At 33.9% G+C, this 17,021-nt stretch overlaps 3 protein-coding genes across 5 annotated transcripts; 1 reads left to right on the top strand and 2 right to left on the bottom strand.

Moving 5' to 3' along the window:
- The first annotated feature begins 860 nt into the window (after positions 1 to 860).
- LOC144849520 (cytochrome c1, heme protein, mitochondrial-like) lies at positions 861 to 7,023 on the top strand. 2 transcript variants are annotated; one of them, XM_078706452.1, is made up of 8 exons: positions 861 to 988; positions 1,362 to 1,403; positions 1,693 to 1,841; positions 3,788 to 3,914; positions 4,008 to 4,125; positions 4,469 to 4,669; positions 5,257 to 5,357; positions 5,948 to 7,023. In XM_078706452.1, the coding sequence occupies exons 1-8, from the start codon at positions 926 to 928 to the stop codon at positions 6,050 to 6,052; spliced, it is 906 nt and encodes a 301-aa protein (XP_078562578.1). In that variant the 5' UTR covers positions 861 to 925; the 3' UTR covers positions 6,053 to 7,023. The 2 variants fall into 2 exon arrangements, with proteins under 2 accessions (XP_078562578.1, XP_078562579.1); XM_078706453.1 differs by lacking the exon at positions 1,362 to 1,403 and having other exon boundaries at positions 909 to 988.
- A 2,625-nt stretch (positions 7,024 to 9,648) lies between these two features.
- Positions 9,649 to 12,786, bottom strand: LOC144850248 (uncharacterized). Its single transcript, XM_078707487.1, has 3 exons — positions 12,552 to 12,786; positions 11,222 to 11,425; positions 9,649 to 10,712 (listed from the first exon to the last, which is right to left on the bottom strand). Exons 1-3 carry the CDS (start codon positions 12,628 to 12,630, stop codon positions 10,567 to 10,569), a joined length of 429 nt encoding a protein of 142 aa, XP_078563613.1. The 5' UTR covers positions 12,631 to 12,786; the 3' UTR covers positions 9,649 to 10,566.
- A 671-nt stretch (positions 12,787 to 13,457) lies between these two features.
- On the bottom strand, positions 13,458 to 16,978 carry LOC144851168 (uncharacterized). Of its 2 annotated transcripts, XM_078708733.1 has the most exons (3): positions 16,745 to 16,978; positions 16,008 to 16,441; positions 13,458 to 15,769 (listed from the first exon to the last, which is right to left on the bottom strand). In XM_078708733.1, the coding sequence occupies exons 1-3, from the start codon at positions 16,916 to 16,918 to the stop codon at positions 15,166 to 15,168; spliced, it is 1,212 nt and encodes a 403-aa protein (XP_078564859.1). In that variant the 5' UTR covers positions 16,919 to 16,978; the 3' UTR covers positions 13,458 to 15,165. The 2 variants fall into 2 exon arrangements, with proteins under 2 accessions (XP_078564859.1, XP_078564858.1); XM_078708732.1 differs by having other exon boundaries at positions 16,008 to 16,978.
- Between the last annotated feature and the right edge of the window lie 43 nt (positions 16,979 to 17,021).

Below are 17,021 nucleotides of genomic sequence, written 5' to 3' on the forward strand. Positions count from 1 at the left end.
AAATTTCGACATTTCTGGTTTGTCAGTTTCAGTCACGTCAGTCCAGTTGCTCGGGGAGCGCGCTTCTTATGTCGACAGCGACAAAAAATGGTGAAGTGATATCTAATATTATGCAAATAATGACATATTATCTTACGTCAATGAAGTGACTATTTTACTTAACAATTTAGATGATTCTAAAGACATTAATCGCCAGTATCGAGCTTTTTGTATTCGAGGTAGTAGACGTTTTCATGCAGTATATGTAATGAGACAGTCGAATGTATTTTTAGTCGCGTGGACGCGACTCGAAAGTTCACTATGTCGGTCTGTCGATCTGTCTGTCGGTCCGGTATCACTATGCGTTTTATCGCTTTTCTGTACTTTTTGAACTGTTTTGATGTACAGAAAAGTTTTAAAGTACATTACTTTTTGAAAGTTCATTTTTTTTCACGCGACTTATGGCTGTTGGCCTTGTTTTCTTTTTGTACTAATCTGTAATGCTGTATGTTATGGTGTAACTAACTGGTAAAACTATTAAATCTCTGGAGGTGTGCTATACCAACTCATGGGAATGCTGCTAACCACTGTAGTGCTAGTAACATGTTTGCCACGAGGATTTTTTACGAGCATGTCCGGCCTACGACGTATGTGGTTTTAGAATAAGAGTTTTAAATAATGATCATTCTTGTTATTATTAGGTGTACTACGAACTATCTGTTATGATCTTCAAGTCTCTTCACTAAATGGAAGAAAATCCGGATCGATCCGAAAATCCTATTTTAGTGTGATTTTCCGTTTTTTTTTATTGTTCCTTTGTTGTATATGGAATTTTTATTCTGAAATAAAGTGATGAATCAACATTCTCCGATCACAATAATAATATTATTATTTTGCAAAGTTACATAAACTATTGATGGCGCTGTTGTAAAAGAAGTTAATCAAAATGGCGGCCTTAAGAAATCCCACGAAATTTCTACGTATAAGTACTGCAGTTTTAAGTCCAAAGGTAAACAAAACATATATTATTTTAATTTATGGTTATGTTTTAAAATAGTTGGTCAGTTATATTTAAAAGAAAGTTATGTATTCGTGTATTAATTAGCCAACCGGCGTTTTGTCTACACACCTCGCCGACCGTACAGACTGTCCGTACGCATCATGCGGCCGGTCACGGTCGGTCAGTTGATAGGGTAAGGAGTATAGGATATTTAGTAGGCCTAGCCTAGGTCAATACTGAAACACTGCCTGGTAGCAGAACATTTTGTAATGGGGCGTGTTATGTCATACTATTTATACTATTTATTATTATGTCTAGGCCTAGTCTAGTAGTAGGCTAGTAGTAGACTAAACTATTTATAACTGTTTCTTTTTTTCATCAGTCAAATTTATCAACTGCTCGATTATCAAGAAGTAAGAAATTGGTAAGTTATTTAAATTAATATTGCCCTTTTCACGATATGAAAACAATTTTTGATCGATGACAAACAATGCTGTGTAGGGAAGCATTCTTTCGTATCCAATCAAAATGAGTCTTCTTTCATTTGATTTAATATTAATTAGGATAATTATTCTCAGTTTACTAATTAGTAATTTAAACAAATAATAAAAGAATGAATGAAACTTAATCAACCTCTCATGGGAGAGGAAATTATATACAAATTGAAATGATATGAGTGTATAATACCTCTTTTTGGATATTTATTTTCACAGGCACTTGGAGCTTTAGGTGCTGCAACTGCAGGAGCTGCTGGCCTTGCAACTGCTCTTACTATTGCAGTTTCAGCTGATGATGCCACTCTTCATCCTCCAAAGTTCCCATGGTCCCATAGAGGCATGTTTCAATCATTGGACCACTCAAGGTAAAGTCAAGCTTTGATTAGTGTATGACACTTTGACTGCATGCATCTCACAAATCCTTAGATCACTGTAAAACCTCGAAAAGAAGCCCATTTTTTTGTACTCTTGGGTGGGCTTCTTTACAAGATGGGCTTACAGGCTACTTTCAAGACTACTTTTGAAAACTAAAGAATGCTGTACAGGGCTGAAAATTAACGGTCGCCCGGTCGCCAATGGCGACCTTTATTTGGTAAGGGCGAGTATTAATTTTGTGATGGTCGACCCGTCTGGCGACTTCCAGAAACTACATCCACCTACCTTTTATAACTAATCTAGGCCTAGGCTAATAATATATAAGCTAAGTTATAAGCTACAAGCCTAGTTATAAGCTACAAGCCTAATGGAAGCCCTCGTTTTTAAGGATCGCGAGCGCGATGCTCATCAACAACCTTCAAGGAGAGCAATTAATCGCGCTCCATCTCACAGTGCGAGGTTAGGTACCAAAAAAGGGGATTCCCCTGCCTGCATTCAAGAGGGCGAGTTTACTTCATCGCCTCATAGTGCATCCAGTACGGTGTCATAGAAATACCTCCTTTACAGCAAGCACATGTCCCAACGTACCAATAATTGTTCCTTTTATGCTTACTGCATGTTTTTATGGAACGAGTTTATAAAATATATTTAATTTTAAAAGGAAACATTAATAGGAGGCCTAAATATAATGTTTATTATTTAAAAAGCTCAGTTGCTTCTAATTATGATTGTCATTGATGGATTATTTCTTCAAAAGTTCCAACCAATTTTGGTCACTCAAATCCTCCTCAAAACACGTGCTGATGTGTGACGTCATCATCTTCTAGAAGATCTCTCAGCTCTCTCCCCAATTGTGCGTGCATGTGTGACACATGTAAACAGGATTAAATATCTTTCTTAATTATTTTAAAATGATACTTTGTAACTTATTATCAATATTTTAATGGCATTGCATGTTAGAATTGTATAATTTATGAAATACAGGTAGTTTTCTGTCTGATTTCTAGACCAACAATCTAGGCTAGAAAAGCTAGGCCTAGGCCTAGGCTAAAGACATGTTGGTCAGGATTCTCCAGGCTCCTGAAACCAAATCTAGGCCATACAAAAAATTGGCTTGAATTTTTTCAATGACAATCCCCACGAAAAATATTGTGTGTGGGAGGGGAGGGAGGAGGAGGAATTTTGGGGAGAGTAATTTAATTATCAAAAGTAATAAATGATATAATTGGGAGGGGTGGGGATAAATCTCCCCCCCCCCCCTCGGGCACAAAAAAAAATGTACAAAAAATTAATAAGGGCCAGCCATTTTTAATAAGGGCGACCATCCTTCAACTTCAACTGGCCCTGCTGGCCACTATGGTTTAAAGGTTAATTTTCAGCCCTGGCTGTAAATTTAGTGAATTGTTACTACAATAATAGGATTTTTTAGACATTACCTGCCAATTTTATTTATTTTCTGATCAAAATACCATTTTAAATTGTAAGAGAAATGTATGATGTACACTCGATCATAAATTAAATCTTCATCACAAGTTATCTGGCATTATCACTTTTGTTCCTTTGATATTCAAATAGTTTCGAAAAGAAGCCCATACTCTCTTGAAAAGAAGCCCATACTCTTGAAAAGAAGCCCATACTCTCTTGAAAAGAAGCCCATACTCTCTTGAAAAGAAGCCCATACTCTCTTGAAAAGAAGCTCACACTATCTTGAAAAGAAGCCCATACTCTCTTGAAAGAAGCCCATACTCTCTTGAAAAGAAGCTCATACTCTCTTGAAAAGAAGCCCATACTCTCTTGAAAAGAAGCCCAATGAGCTTGATTTAGAGATGGCTTCTTTACTTACGTTTGCAGACCAAAGATGAGGGCTGCTTTTCGAGGTTTTACTGTATTCTACTTAAATAGAATGTGTCTCAATGGTTTTATTTTTTTTTCTCAGTGTACGACGAGGCTATCAGGTATACAAAGATGTTTGTTCAGCCTGCCATAGCATGAATTTCTTAGCTTTCCGTAATTTAATCGGAGTATCACACACAGAGGCAGAAGCTAAGACAATTGCTGAAGAGGTATGTATGCGCTTATTGAAAAATAGCTTCAAATTTAAATTCAAATAAACGTTGACTGATAAATCATGGGCTCTAAACTATGTTTTATTATAGTATATGATCAAAGATGGTCCAGATGACACGGGGGAGATGTTTGAACGACCTGGTAAGCTCTCCGACTACTTTCCAAATCCGTACAAGAACGAGGAAGAAGCTAGAGCAGCAAACAGTGGTATGTATACGATGATATGAATATCTTTAGGTTTCTAAAAAGTTCAGTTATTCAAAACCTTTTATAAGGTTGTGGATTTTTGTGTAACGATGTTAAACACTAGAAAAATGTGTCCCCTTAATGGAGGTGTCCCCTGAATAAGGATACCCCTATTTAGTGTCCGATAGTAAAAACGTGGATAAATAAAGTTGAAATTGAACTGAATTTAGTTGAATGGAAGTCATCATCATGTAAATGCACATTTACACAATAAACACCTTCCCATAAAGGCAGTTTCTAACATTTTTCACTCTAAAAAAATATTTTAAAAAGCTATAAATTTCCATTCTCTTTTGTTTCATAGGTGCTTTACCCCCAGATTTAAGTTACATAGCTCTTGCCCGTCATGGCGGTGAGGATTACTTATATGCTATACTGACAGGATACTGCGATCCCCCAGGAGGTGTTGAGGTCCGTGAAGGCCTTTACTATCACCCATACTTCCCTGGACAAGCTATAGCTATGGCTCCAGCACTATATAATGAAATTATTGAATATGAAGATGGTATGTGCGTTTATGTTTAATTGTGTATAGGGTGTAACAGTGTAGTGATTACATTCAAGATTGCAACCTCTCACAGGCTTAATATACTGTATCACTGTTCTTTTCTCCAAGTCTGTTCAAATAGTTTTTTCCTTCAACTAGTTTTTGGTCGCCCGCTGTGTTCATTTGAGGGCTTCTTAAGGACATTCTCCAACTACCTCATCCTGTATTACATTGAATTTGTGTGTTAATGTAGTTAAAACATGTTTCCTTGAAGCACGCAACTCCAAAATACAGACTTAAACTTTACAAGGAAAATGAGCAAAATCAGCACTGGTCATTAATCATGTTTAGATAGGGATTTGGGAGTTGTTAAACCAATATCGACTATCTTATATTAATGGTATATTAAGACCACTAAAAGGTTTCTATTCCTAGTAGGCCTACCTAACACTGAACAGTCCTATATTAAAAATTAAAGATTGAATAATCAATGACTTTAAAGAATTTTCAGCAGATAACTTAACCATATAAAACTAGAAAGTAGGAAGCCTTTTGTCCTCCTGCCCGTTTATTGACATTGGTATGTTTTATCTGTATCATATCAGGTACTCCAGCTACCTTAAGTCAACTTGCCAAGGATGTTTGTACATTCCTACGGTGGGCCGCTGAACCAGAACATGACACACGCAAATTGATGGGAATTAAGGTAAAAGTACTATAGATAAAAATAAGAGAAGACAAATTAATACAAGGCATAGCAGTAGAATAATTGCTTCTATCCTCATGGACATTAAATTCCTGACTAGCCTAGCCTGACATTTTTCCCCATTTTTGGAAAAAGAAACGTCCTGTAAATATCCTGGCTAGACTTAACAATACTTGGGTTTATCCTGTTTGTTTATAGAAAAAGGGAGAAGTGAAATTTGTGTAAAAAATAAATTGAAAAAAAAAATTAAAAAGATTAATTAGCTATTGATAAATTCAGCAAATATCCGGTCTCCATGATATTTTTTATGGAAACATTCTGAATATCTGTCTACACTATCAAACTAGTTTGACAAAAAAAATTGTGATGTGCCCAAATATGGTAGTGATATACCCAAATATGGTAGTGATATACCCAAATATTGTAGAGATATACCCAAATATGGTAGTGATATGACAACATCATGTCCATATAAGGGCACATCACATTTTTGTCGCATAAAGTTTGATAGTGTAGACAGCTGCCTGTTATGTGACCAAACCTAAATGCTAATTTGTTCTATATAAATCTATCTATTATTATTATTTTAGATGTTGATGATAATGAGCGTACTTATAGGAGGTGCATTTTACATGAAAAAGTCAAGATGGTCCGTACTGAAAACAAGAAAAATTGCATACAAGCCACCCGCATAATGTTAATTATGAATAGAAATAGACATTGTTAGAGGCGAAATTTCAATATACACGGTGACTGAACATGAAATTGTTAAATCTATTCCAATTTTTACATAAAAATAATAATTTCAATGCTACATACTTTTTAAACAAATTTCTATATTACTTAACTGTCATACATATCACTTTTAAAAATAGATTTAACAAATACATGTACTTTTTACCTGTTGTAAATTGTAAATGAGTTTCAAAGCAATTATTATAATGGAATGGCAGAACATCTAATAATTTTTAAAATTCAAAATACAGTTTGTTAAACATGTCATTCTCGTGCATTCATTATTCTAAAATCCATATTAATTGTACAGTATAGTTTATTAATCTCTCAATTTGTAGACAATCTATACATCTTCTGTTAAAACAGTAGGATTCATTCAAGGGAAAAATGTTTAAAAACACAGTAACATAAAACAATCTTTTAAAAATAAAAAATTATTAATTTTAAAACTGGAGTTTCCTTTTAATGTACAACACATAACATATTTAAATACGGTATCTTATGAAAATGGAGTTATTTTATTGTGCTATCATTTTACCAATTAGGCTAAAAACATGTTAAATTTAGTATGAAACTTAAAAACTGTCAGTAAATGTTACCATTAATTACCTCATAAGCTGTGAACATTCACAATAGATGACTATGATAATTAATTGTTTACTACGACGTCTAAAAAATGTTATTAAAGGTAACAATAATTCTAACAATATTAATATTCGATATTTCGATTAAGTTAACACATACTTGTGTGGTTAAAAATAGAGAACTTTAGATGCCTGATATTCACATCTAAGTTTCTTCCGTTACTAATGTGTTTTTTTCTACAATCTACATAGCAATTTGTTAACACTGAATTCTCTCAGTCATAGAATATTGATGTGTACAGAGTTAGTGATTGACATGCAATAAAGTGAGCGTTTGGTGTTAAAGATATTGAAATTACTTTTGTTAATTGGATACGTCACTGAATGCGTGATTTTAGGGTCCATGCGACTATTCGCCAATCGATATGCGCGTAGCCGCGTAACCGCGTAAAACGAAACATTGACGTTTGATTTGCCGGCGCCAAGACCAAAACAGGTACGAAAGATCCTTTATATATGCAGTTATTTTCCTCTTTTCTACACAATATTATGAATCGTTACTTTTGCTTTGTACTTTGTGCTCTATATTTTGTGCATTTATTAACACATGAAATGATTGGCAACTTTTGCTAACTGTAATCCCATCCTTATTTTTTTTGTACTAACTAACGGTTCCGCCGTCACACACCAACTAGAAATTCATACCCCAATGTTTTTATATATTTATGAAAATTGCCAAAGAATAACCATAAGCGAATTCAATCACTATCCTTAAAGGTGGCAATCCTGTTCACAAGATACAAACATACCTACAAAAGTCTTATTATAAGTCTTTGTAATTGGGTTAGCAGGCATCATATAACCACCAAGCCACAACTCCACTCCTCGCACATGTTGAACATCATGTTTACGTTGCTCAGCTCCCATGCGTAATAAAGCCTATATATTAAAAAAACATTTCTATAGAACCATCTTTTTTATTGATCATCCCCAATATATTATATACTACTAACGCACGATAATGCAACTAACGACTTTCTATTTTGAACTTTCGGCCTAGTTATTGGGAAATAGTGGAAATTACAAAATGGGTATCTCCTTCCCGTTTAGATACAATGTTTAATTAAAACTTGAGTACAGAGCCTCTATAGTAAAATACGTCGTTCATTTTAACAGCTTGTCGTTGTGTCGTGAAGCATCATATTGTTCAGTGGTAGAATTCTTGTAGAAACTATTGTCTTCTCTGCGTTATCTACCATGTCTTCTTGGCAACTCTATAGTGATGCAATGTGGTTAGGGATCTTAAGAATTGAAACCGATGTCAAATAATTCCAAACAACATAATGAACAAAACGAAACAATATTGATAGAACTATTTGATTGGAAACTATTGAACTGAACAGTCAGAAATGTGCAATAATATCAATAGAAGGGGATACATGAGGACTCGTATGGTTATCTTCAGCCCCGTCAGTATTGAACAGTCAGAAATGTGCAATAATATCAATCGAAGGGGATACATGAGGACTCGTATGGTTATCTTCAGCCCCGTCAGTATTGCATTTTAAAAGGGTAGCTCGAAAATGGAATACGTTGTTAAGCTCTGTCCACACTATATCAAACTAGTTTGGGCACAAAAAATAATAATTTTAATAATTAAACAGTACAAATAAACTAATTTTATAAACTCAAAAACACTCAATCCTCCCCCACTCCCGAGATCAACATGAATTATGTCCTTATTTTCAAAATATGGCTGCATCAAAAGTTTTTGTGACTCTAATATTAACCCCCATGGGTTACTATTAGAGTAGTGGGTTATTATTATAGATTGACTTATAAGGTGAGTTACTATTAGAATGGGGTTACTATTAGAGTGTGGGTTACTATTAGAAGATTTACGGTAGTGGTATAACATCGTGTCCATATAATGGCACATCATAAATTTTGATAGTGTAAACAGAGCTTTTGAAACACAATTTCCTAAACTTTTCTCTACGGCTGACTAACATACCGTTATGAAAAAAAATACACTCTTAAAAACTGATATGATTAATTTAGGAGTTGATTCATCGTATAAACGTTTTCCTGTCTTAATAGATACACTCTGAAGCATGCGTGTTCCAAATATTCTGTAATATTCTACTGTTGAGTATTGTTGTTTTCCTCGCTCAATATTAAAGTTCCAGAACTTTTTTTAAAGCGCACAAAAAAGTACATAGCATGGTGCAGTTGGTAGAAATCAGTTATAAACATTTAATAACACCATACTAATATTTTGTTTATTAAACACTATAGGGACCTATAATGAAATGTTATCTCACTCTTCCCTTGTTTACACGGAACCTCAATTTAAAGAAACACAAGTTATATGTATGTGAAATCAATAAACGAATGTATTATATAATCATACAATAATAACAATAACTTATAACGAATAATAAATATTAACAACACAGTATCGATTAATACGTAGGCCTAATACGAAAAGGGTGTTATTTTTTATTTTAAAATTTTCTCTTCATTTTTTACGCATTAACATAAAAATAACCAAAGACTTTTCATCATCATTAAAACGATTTTTCCAAACCAGTTTGGCATTCATGACGTCATGGCGAACCTGTTAACGGAAATGTTATAATCACCTCATCCTCTAAAAGGACTGATTCGAGAACCTCTATCAGCTTACTAATAACTTTTGAACCTAAACTGAACTTCTGAAGCGCCGACAGAAATTATTAAATGCCCACTATGCCAAGGATTTGTCCCAAAGCCTGGAGTATTCTCCCTACGTTTAGACTTATTATGGCACGGGATATTATTAAATAACTATTATTAATTAATAATAACAATATCATATCATTCTATTTAATTAAACATTGAAATCCGTATAACAATAATAAGTTGTAACAACCATTAATTTCATATGACACATTCTTTTTAAAATGTATATCTTTTCCTTTTTTCCTGAAAACAAGATGCCTGCATCTGTCAATTGTTATTGTGATATTTACATTGTTTTAAATCATGACTTATATTCTTTTACATTAGAGGAGGGAACAATTGATATCAGCTGTTCTTTCTATTTTGAGCGGATACAGGTCGGTCACGATTAGTCATCAATTTGGTATATTAACCATTTCCATGATAAGCAATCATATTATTACCTTAATGAGGGATTTCTGTGTGGTGAAATCTGTACCTCCAAATTAAATCATTAGTATTTATTTGTTTATGAAATATAATTTCCGCATTGTTGATAACTTTCATTCATACATTCATAATGGTATATTTATTAAAATCATCTTCACAGAAAAACTGAATTGTGACAATTGTTTACATTATTAAAAGGTACTTAAAATATTTAAAATATATAGGCCTTATTTGATGTGATATTGTTATTTTACTTGTTATTTTGAAAAAAAAAGAAATACTTAGTTAACTTCTTTATTGCCTTCTACTAAATGCCATGCCATATAAAAATGATGAATAAAACTATGAGTAATGTATTTAAACACATTTATATTTTTACTGCAACCAAAACAAAGAAAAACGTATAGATAGATTAATCAACCAAACTACAGCCACTTCATAAGGAAATACATTTATGTGTACTTTTGCACAAAAAAAAGAAAAGAAACCTAGATTTACATACAGTAATATCCTCAGTAATTTCCAGTACAGCAAATGGCGAAAGGGTGACACAGCCGAAAAAATAAAATGTGAGCGCCAACGATCAACATAAGGCAATGTTAATGTCTCATTAAGTTCCATTGTGTTGGTAGGCCTACATCATTGTCCTTAATTATTAAGGATTGTATGGCTTTTGATTTGACATTTTTTCACAACGAACATTATTAATAATCTATATTCAGTCATCAGTCAATCTCTTATGGTATTACCATACCATCTTCTGTCATCTGAGACTCTCCTTTATTTTTGTCTTTCTTGTTTCGTCTGATATTTGGCATTTTGAAACGTGATTTCTTCTCTGGTGAATTAGCTGCTTCTTTTTCTTGCAATGCTTCATCGACACCTATCAAACAAATTTATATTAACATCACAGAAAACAGTTACATAAACTACTATTAACTTAACCTTATACAAATCCCACTTCAAGAATGTCTTGAGAAAACCGTTGAAAATAGCATTGCTTAATATAATTACGTTGAAATGAAATGCATTTACCACAGTATAACCCCTAAACCTCTGTCTAAACAAACTAGTTTCACAAAAAAAGTGTGATATCCCCAAATATCATGGTATCATCTTGTCCATGGGCACATCACATTTTTTGTCACATAAAATTTGATAGTGTAGATAGAGCTTAAGGGGACAACTTCCGGATCCAACCAGTGCCCCTATCGTGGATGTTGCCTAAATAGGTGTTCTCCGTAGTTTTGTTAGAAGTTGATATAATATACAAATAATGATCGTTTAATAGTGCGTACTATTGCACGCCATGTGACCCACAATCGTCCAATCAAATGACCGGAATTTATTTAGGTGTTATATAATTTAAAATATATAAACCATGGCACTTACTTGCTGGATATCTGGACTGTATCGGATACAATCCCTTAACTGGCATGTTGATGTTTCTTTTTACTACGCCCCTGTGTGTACCCTTATCACATGTATTGCAGTAGAAGTATACAGCAGTTCCAATAACCAGTGCGACTATAACCAGTGCAGGCAAGAGTACTCCAGCGATCAGTATCATGTAAGGGAAGTCGGGACGATCAAAATCTTAAAAATAAACGAAACGAAGTTAAATTTTACCTTTGTGTATGCATGATGATGATTTTAAATTCATATGATATCAAGAGCCCGCGGCAATTATGCGTTTTTGCCGTGGGCCTCTGCTGTCTTCCTTTGGATGGACTATTCTTATAATTTTTGTACAAATACTGCAATTCAGCGTTTTATGCTGCATGCATTTTTTTTTTGTATGTGATTAAATAAGATACCGAATATACCCGTCAGGCAAATTGCTTATTAAGGAATCTTTATTAATATTTCAATACAAGCTAACATTTAGTTTAGTTCATGTTAAGATAAATTATCTTTTCAATGTTGGTGACATTTAGGAGAATTAAATTAGGTGATTAATTTTAAAATGATGGGAAAGACTAACTCGTTAGACTTGAATATTGTTATAAGTTTAGTCATGCTTGCAATATAGTCAGTTCAACTTTTACTCTCTGATGTTTATGAAAGTGTTTATTTCATGTTATGTTAAACGCGGATTATTCAAAATGAAATACATCTGGGTCTGACTACACATCCATAACTAATGGATGGATGGAGCATGTATAAAAGCGTTAGCTATTGTAAAAATGCCTACTACTAGTACGGTAGGCCTACTGTAAAATGAAACAAAAAAATAGGGCCTATGCCTCAAAATGTGTGTGTGTGTGTGTGGTTTTGTTTTTAAAGATTTTAGATACAGTGGAATCCAGCAGCAAAAAGTGGCATATGATAATATGAAAGTTAACACATTGAATATTTGATTAGAAAACGTTTTTTTGAGAAGTTTAGAGCGAAACCAACCGACTCCAATTTTCTTCGGTGCTACTATAGTAGGCTTACTTCAGGCGACACATTCATCACGAATAAACTTTTCCAATATTTGTTAACTTCTCTTTTACTTTTGTTTGCGTCTGGTCATGTCAAAATTATAATGAATACAGAGTGGAAAGAATGAAGTTAAACACGTTTGAACAACAAAGGATGACATATATGTGAAGACAGTTTATGTGAATGTCACTGCCTGGATCATTTAAATACACATGGCATACGACAACAAGCAAACAGTGTATACAGTAGGCCTATATCGGTTCCACACCCACGATATTGTTCATAACAAACCTACCTTGTGCATGAACTTGTTGTAAACAAATATTCCAAAGAAAAATGTAAAAGCCATAATTCTTGACATTCTGTTGAAGCATGTTCGGTGTATTGTTGATATCTGTTCAATGGAATTCAGTTCACCTATCACATGCGCTTCAACGAACGTCCCGCTACCTTCTGTAATTTTGCACAAAATATGTAATTTACCGATGTTCAATTTAATTCTTATGGTCAATGTTCCTCATAATACAGTACATCCGTTTGCAAGTTACAAAGAAATTACAAAGGATATGAATTATGTTCCTCTGATGTTATTTGGCTTCTTATGTAGATGGCGCTATGAAGGTATTGGTTGGCGATGTTTATTGGTCAGTACACATGACGTTATTATTTCAACATTCTGGATGATTAAATATGTATTGTCCTCCAAAAACATGGAGATCATAGGCCTACAATCATATTTTGAATAGGCCATTTTGTAGTTAATCACTTCCGCAGAAAAAAACAACATATAAATAAGTTCAACCAAAACTTTGACTATTTTCCCCCTTTAAATTACAGTTTTTTGTGGAACATCAAAATGGCATAATCAGCAAAAAATTGTTCGGGGACAATATATCTTTAAAATTCAAAATAATTAATATCTACATCTTCATTGACGATCAGCCTATATTTTTCCCGCGCCGTCGTCGTTACACGAGAAAGAATTACTGACCAATCAGAAACATTCATTTTTCACACACACGCACCTCCTTATCTTCGTCAATTCTCTATACAGCACTGGGCCAGGGATCAGGCCTAGGATAAGCCATCCTGGATTTGGAATGAACAAACGGGCCAAAAAGTACGTATGCAGGCATGGTTTCGGCATGTGGTAGCCTACTTTTTTTGCCTTTCGCACATTTGGGAAAAAATGAAACCCTGATAAAGAAAAACAGGAATTCAATTCATGCATTAATACTTTTTAATTGATTGAAATTCAAGATGATTATATTAATTTCATGACTTTTTTTAAAGGCAAATATTTATGTACCTCACGTAAAGTGGCCTCTATGTACCTTGGGCTAGGAATAATAATTTGATTTATTTTGTAGATTGGATGTGTGGTATCTAAATCTACCTAAATGTGTAGGAACTTTACTTGGTTTAGTAGAACAATAATTAATAGTAAACAAAAATGATTCTTTGGTATAAAATTCTAGTTAAGTTATTTTAAAACTATTCATGTATGATGAGCAATGTTTTCACAAATTAGTATTCTGTACAATATCCACCAGAATTGGCAAAAACATCTTCTAATGTATACATGTTTTAAACATTAAAACAAATAATCATGTATTATGCCTATGATATAAAAGAATTAAGCAATATTGCTTAAATCAAAGAAAGTAAATATAAGTATGCAGTTTCCAGAAACGTTGTTTTACTCCATACTTTCTTTCTAAGAAGTACACAATGTGATACTTCAGATATCTAATTGCACCATACTTCTGCACTAATCTTGGAAGTCAAAATGTTAAAACACTAGTATTATTATTATTATTAGGAAAGCATATAGTCTTGCATTTATCCTAAAACATACAGCAAACAACAATTGTTATTTAAAATCTTTTACTCCAAAATATAAAAAGCTCACTATTGCAAAATAAGAAACCAAAAACTCTGTCTACACTATCAAACTAGTTTGACAAGTGTGATGTGCTCAAATAGGGTAGTGATATGATATCATCATGTCCATATATGGGCACATCACATTTTTGTCACATATAGTTTGATACTGTAGACAGAGCTTAACTGATTTTAGGGAACTCATGAAGCTTTCTAATAAAATAAAGTTTTATGTGTTTTTTTGGGGGATTTTAGATTTACAATGCAGGTCTTATCTTTAGTTAATATAACATTTTCAAATATTGCTAATAATTTACTGAGGGCAGCAAACAAAAAGTACAAATCCAAATTGACATAGAACCATTCTATAATAATGAATTAAATCAATTAAAAAATATACCTAAAGAATATTAATTATAATAAATAACTTACAATCCACAATATTGTACCTATAAACAGTAATAATTATTATCAGAAATTTACGTTTAGCAATACTAAGCAAGATATTGTTTTTAATTACTGTTCTAATTATTAATTAATTAAAGAATATTTAATTTAAGCTACCAAGTTGATTTAAATCCACCATTTTGTGTCTCACTCATTGCACAATTTAACAAGCAAATGTTGACGTAAAAGGTCACACAATGTTAATTTACTTATCTGACTCATACATTGGATAAATGCCATGTAAAAGCTACTTATTGGCAAATCCAAAGAGTCACTTTTTATCCTTTTACAGATTGTACTCATATGGCATGTACTGTAGTTGAATAGTAGGCCTAGTAGTATTAAACAATGAATAAGTAATACTAAAAGTTATCCCTATTATCTTTGTAAATATCATCAATACTGATAATAGTAATATAAACCTCTGTCTATACTATCAAACTTTATGCGACATAAAATGTGATGTGCCCATATATGGCAGGATGTCATATCACTACAATATTTGAGCACATCACAATTTTTTTTGTCAAACTAGTTGATAGAGTAGACAGAGCTTTAATAACACAGCGACATTGCTACTACTGCATGTAGTTTGGCTGTGGCATTGAATAAGCCTGTTGTTGTGGTGTCAGTAGATGGTGGTACTGCATTGGCTGACCGTGATGATGGAATTGCGGAGGGATGTACTGCTGAGACGGGTGCTGTTGGTGCACTTGCATCGCTGCCATCTGCTGTGGTCCTGTCTGGCGCATCAAACTCTGCTGAAGGAATGCATGTTGGACATGTTGAACTTGTTGGACATGTTGTTGTTGCTGCTGTTGATGCTGGTGTGGTTGTGATGTCTGTTGCTGGGTTTGGCTGATCCCCACACGTTGAGGTTGCGAAACCTGCTGAATTACCGGAGGAGCTTGCAGTTGTGGTGGTTGTTGAAGATGTTGCTGTGGTGGTACCTGCTTTTGACGTTTTTGTTGCTGCTGTTTCTGTTGTGTCTGCTGTTGTTGAGCTGTAACATCAGTTTTAGGCGTAGCAATCGGTGATTCAGGAGGGCTTGGCTTCTTTTTTGGCAATTTACGATCTGTGACATCTTTGGAAATTTTTTTTCCTCCGATACGCTTCTTTCTAGGGGTTAACCCATGATCTTTGTACCACTTGATGAGAGCTGTTAATTTATTTTGACTAATTCTACAAGAAAAATAGTGAAATATTTAGTACAGTATTATCGGAGTTAAAATGCATAAAATCTATAATTATAAAACGTTGTTTAAATAAATATCAACTAGGGCTATTTTTGCTTGTAAGAACCACTTTCGTAATGAACCTATCTATTCATGAATTTTTTTAGATACAGTTACCGTTTGTTTTGGATTAGCACAATGAAGAAAATAGCCCAATAGGGTTAATTTATAAAATGTTTGCTTACTTGTGCATAAATTTAAATGTCGCTCTGCAAACTCTATGATTCTCAACATAATACAATATTCTCTGTTGTTGCCTTTCTTTCTGCTCTCGTCTTCGGGTACAATTTGTTAATCTAGAAACATTTATTGTACAACTTAACTTTCCAAGAAGTAGCAAGTCTTTCTCATATGAGGTTACATCTGACATAGAGTACCTAAGCTGCAAGACAGCAGAATTATTAAATTGTCTAATGCACGATTCCCCCTCTCCGCCATATTTACACTCGCATTTGAAATTTCGGATTAATTCAATCTCTTTGTCCATGCCTTCTCTTGGAGGTGTATCAAGAATGGCACTCGCTGAAGGCATCCGTGACGTGCTCATTTCTGGTGAGATTCCCACCAACTTCATTTTCTTCTTCTTCGATCCAGTTTTCTTTTTTCCTATTCTACTACGGTTTTCAGGACCACACTTTTCTGTTTTTAATTTCTGCAGCATGTTTTTTCTTTTTCGTTTCTTCACCATTTTGTTGGCTTCTGATGATTCCAGATTAAATCCACAATGACTAGGCCTAGAATCGAGGATTGTTGGTGGATTTTTAGGTGGAATTTCCATAAGAGTCAGATCACCCCTGTTTAAGGCATCAACTAGTTCATGTTTATCTGAATGAGGCAAGCCGACCGGGTACGTCGGTTGATGCTGTTGTTGCTGTTGAATTAGCAGGCTTGTCGGGTCGCTTGTCGTGGCCACTGAAGCTAGTGTTTCAAGAATTTGGAAATCTAGGCCTGGTTTTACATCACTTTCCTTCGTTTGTCTGACAGTGGACTTACTTATTGGTGACATATCCTTTGAAAACGCAACTTCAATGTTCCTATGACTGGTTTCGTTGTCTACCAAACCATAATTATTTGGATTTATTGTATTTTCCGACATTTTCAATTAAATGTTCCTCCAAATGTTTCTTTCTGTGCAGTACGGCTCAACAATACGGCGGACGGCCACACACAAAAAATAAAACATCGCCCTCTAAATTGAA

This window comes from Antedon bifida, chromosome 8 (assembly GCF_963402885.1).
Source record: "Antedon bifida chromosome 8, ecAntBifi1.1, whole genome shotgun sequence".
In the NCBI taxonomy this organism is placed as follows: Eukaryota; Metazoa; Echinodermata; class Crinoidea; order Comatulida; family Antedonidae; genus Antedon; species Antedon bifida.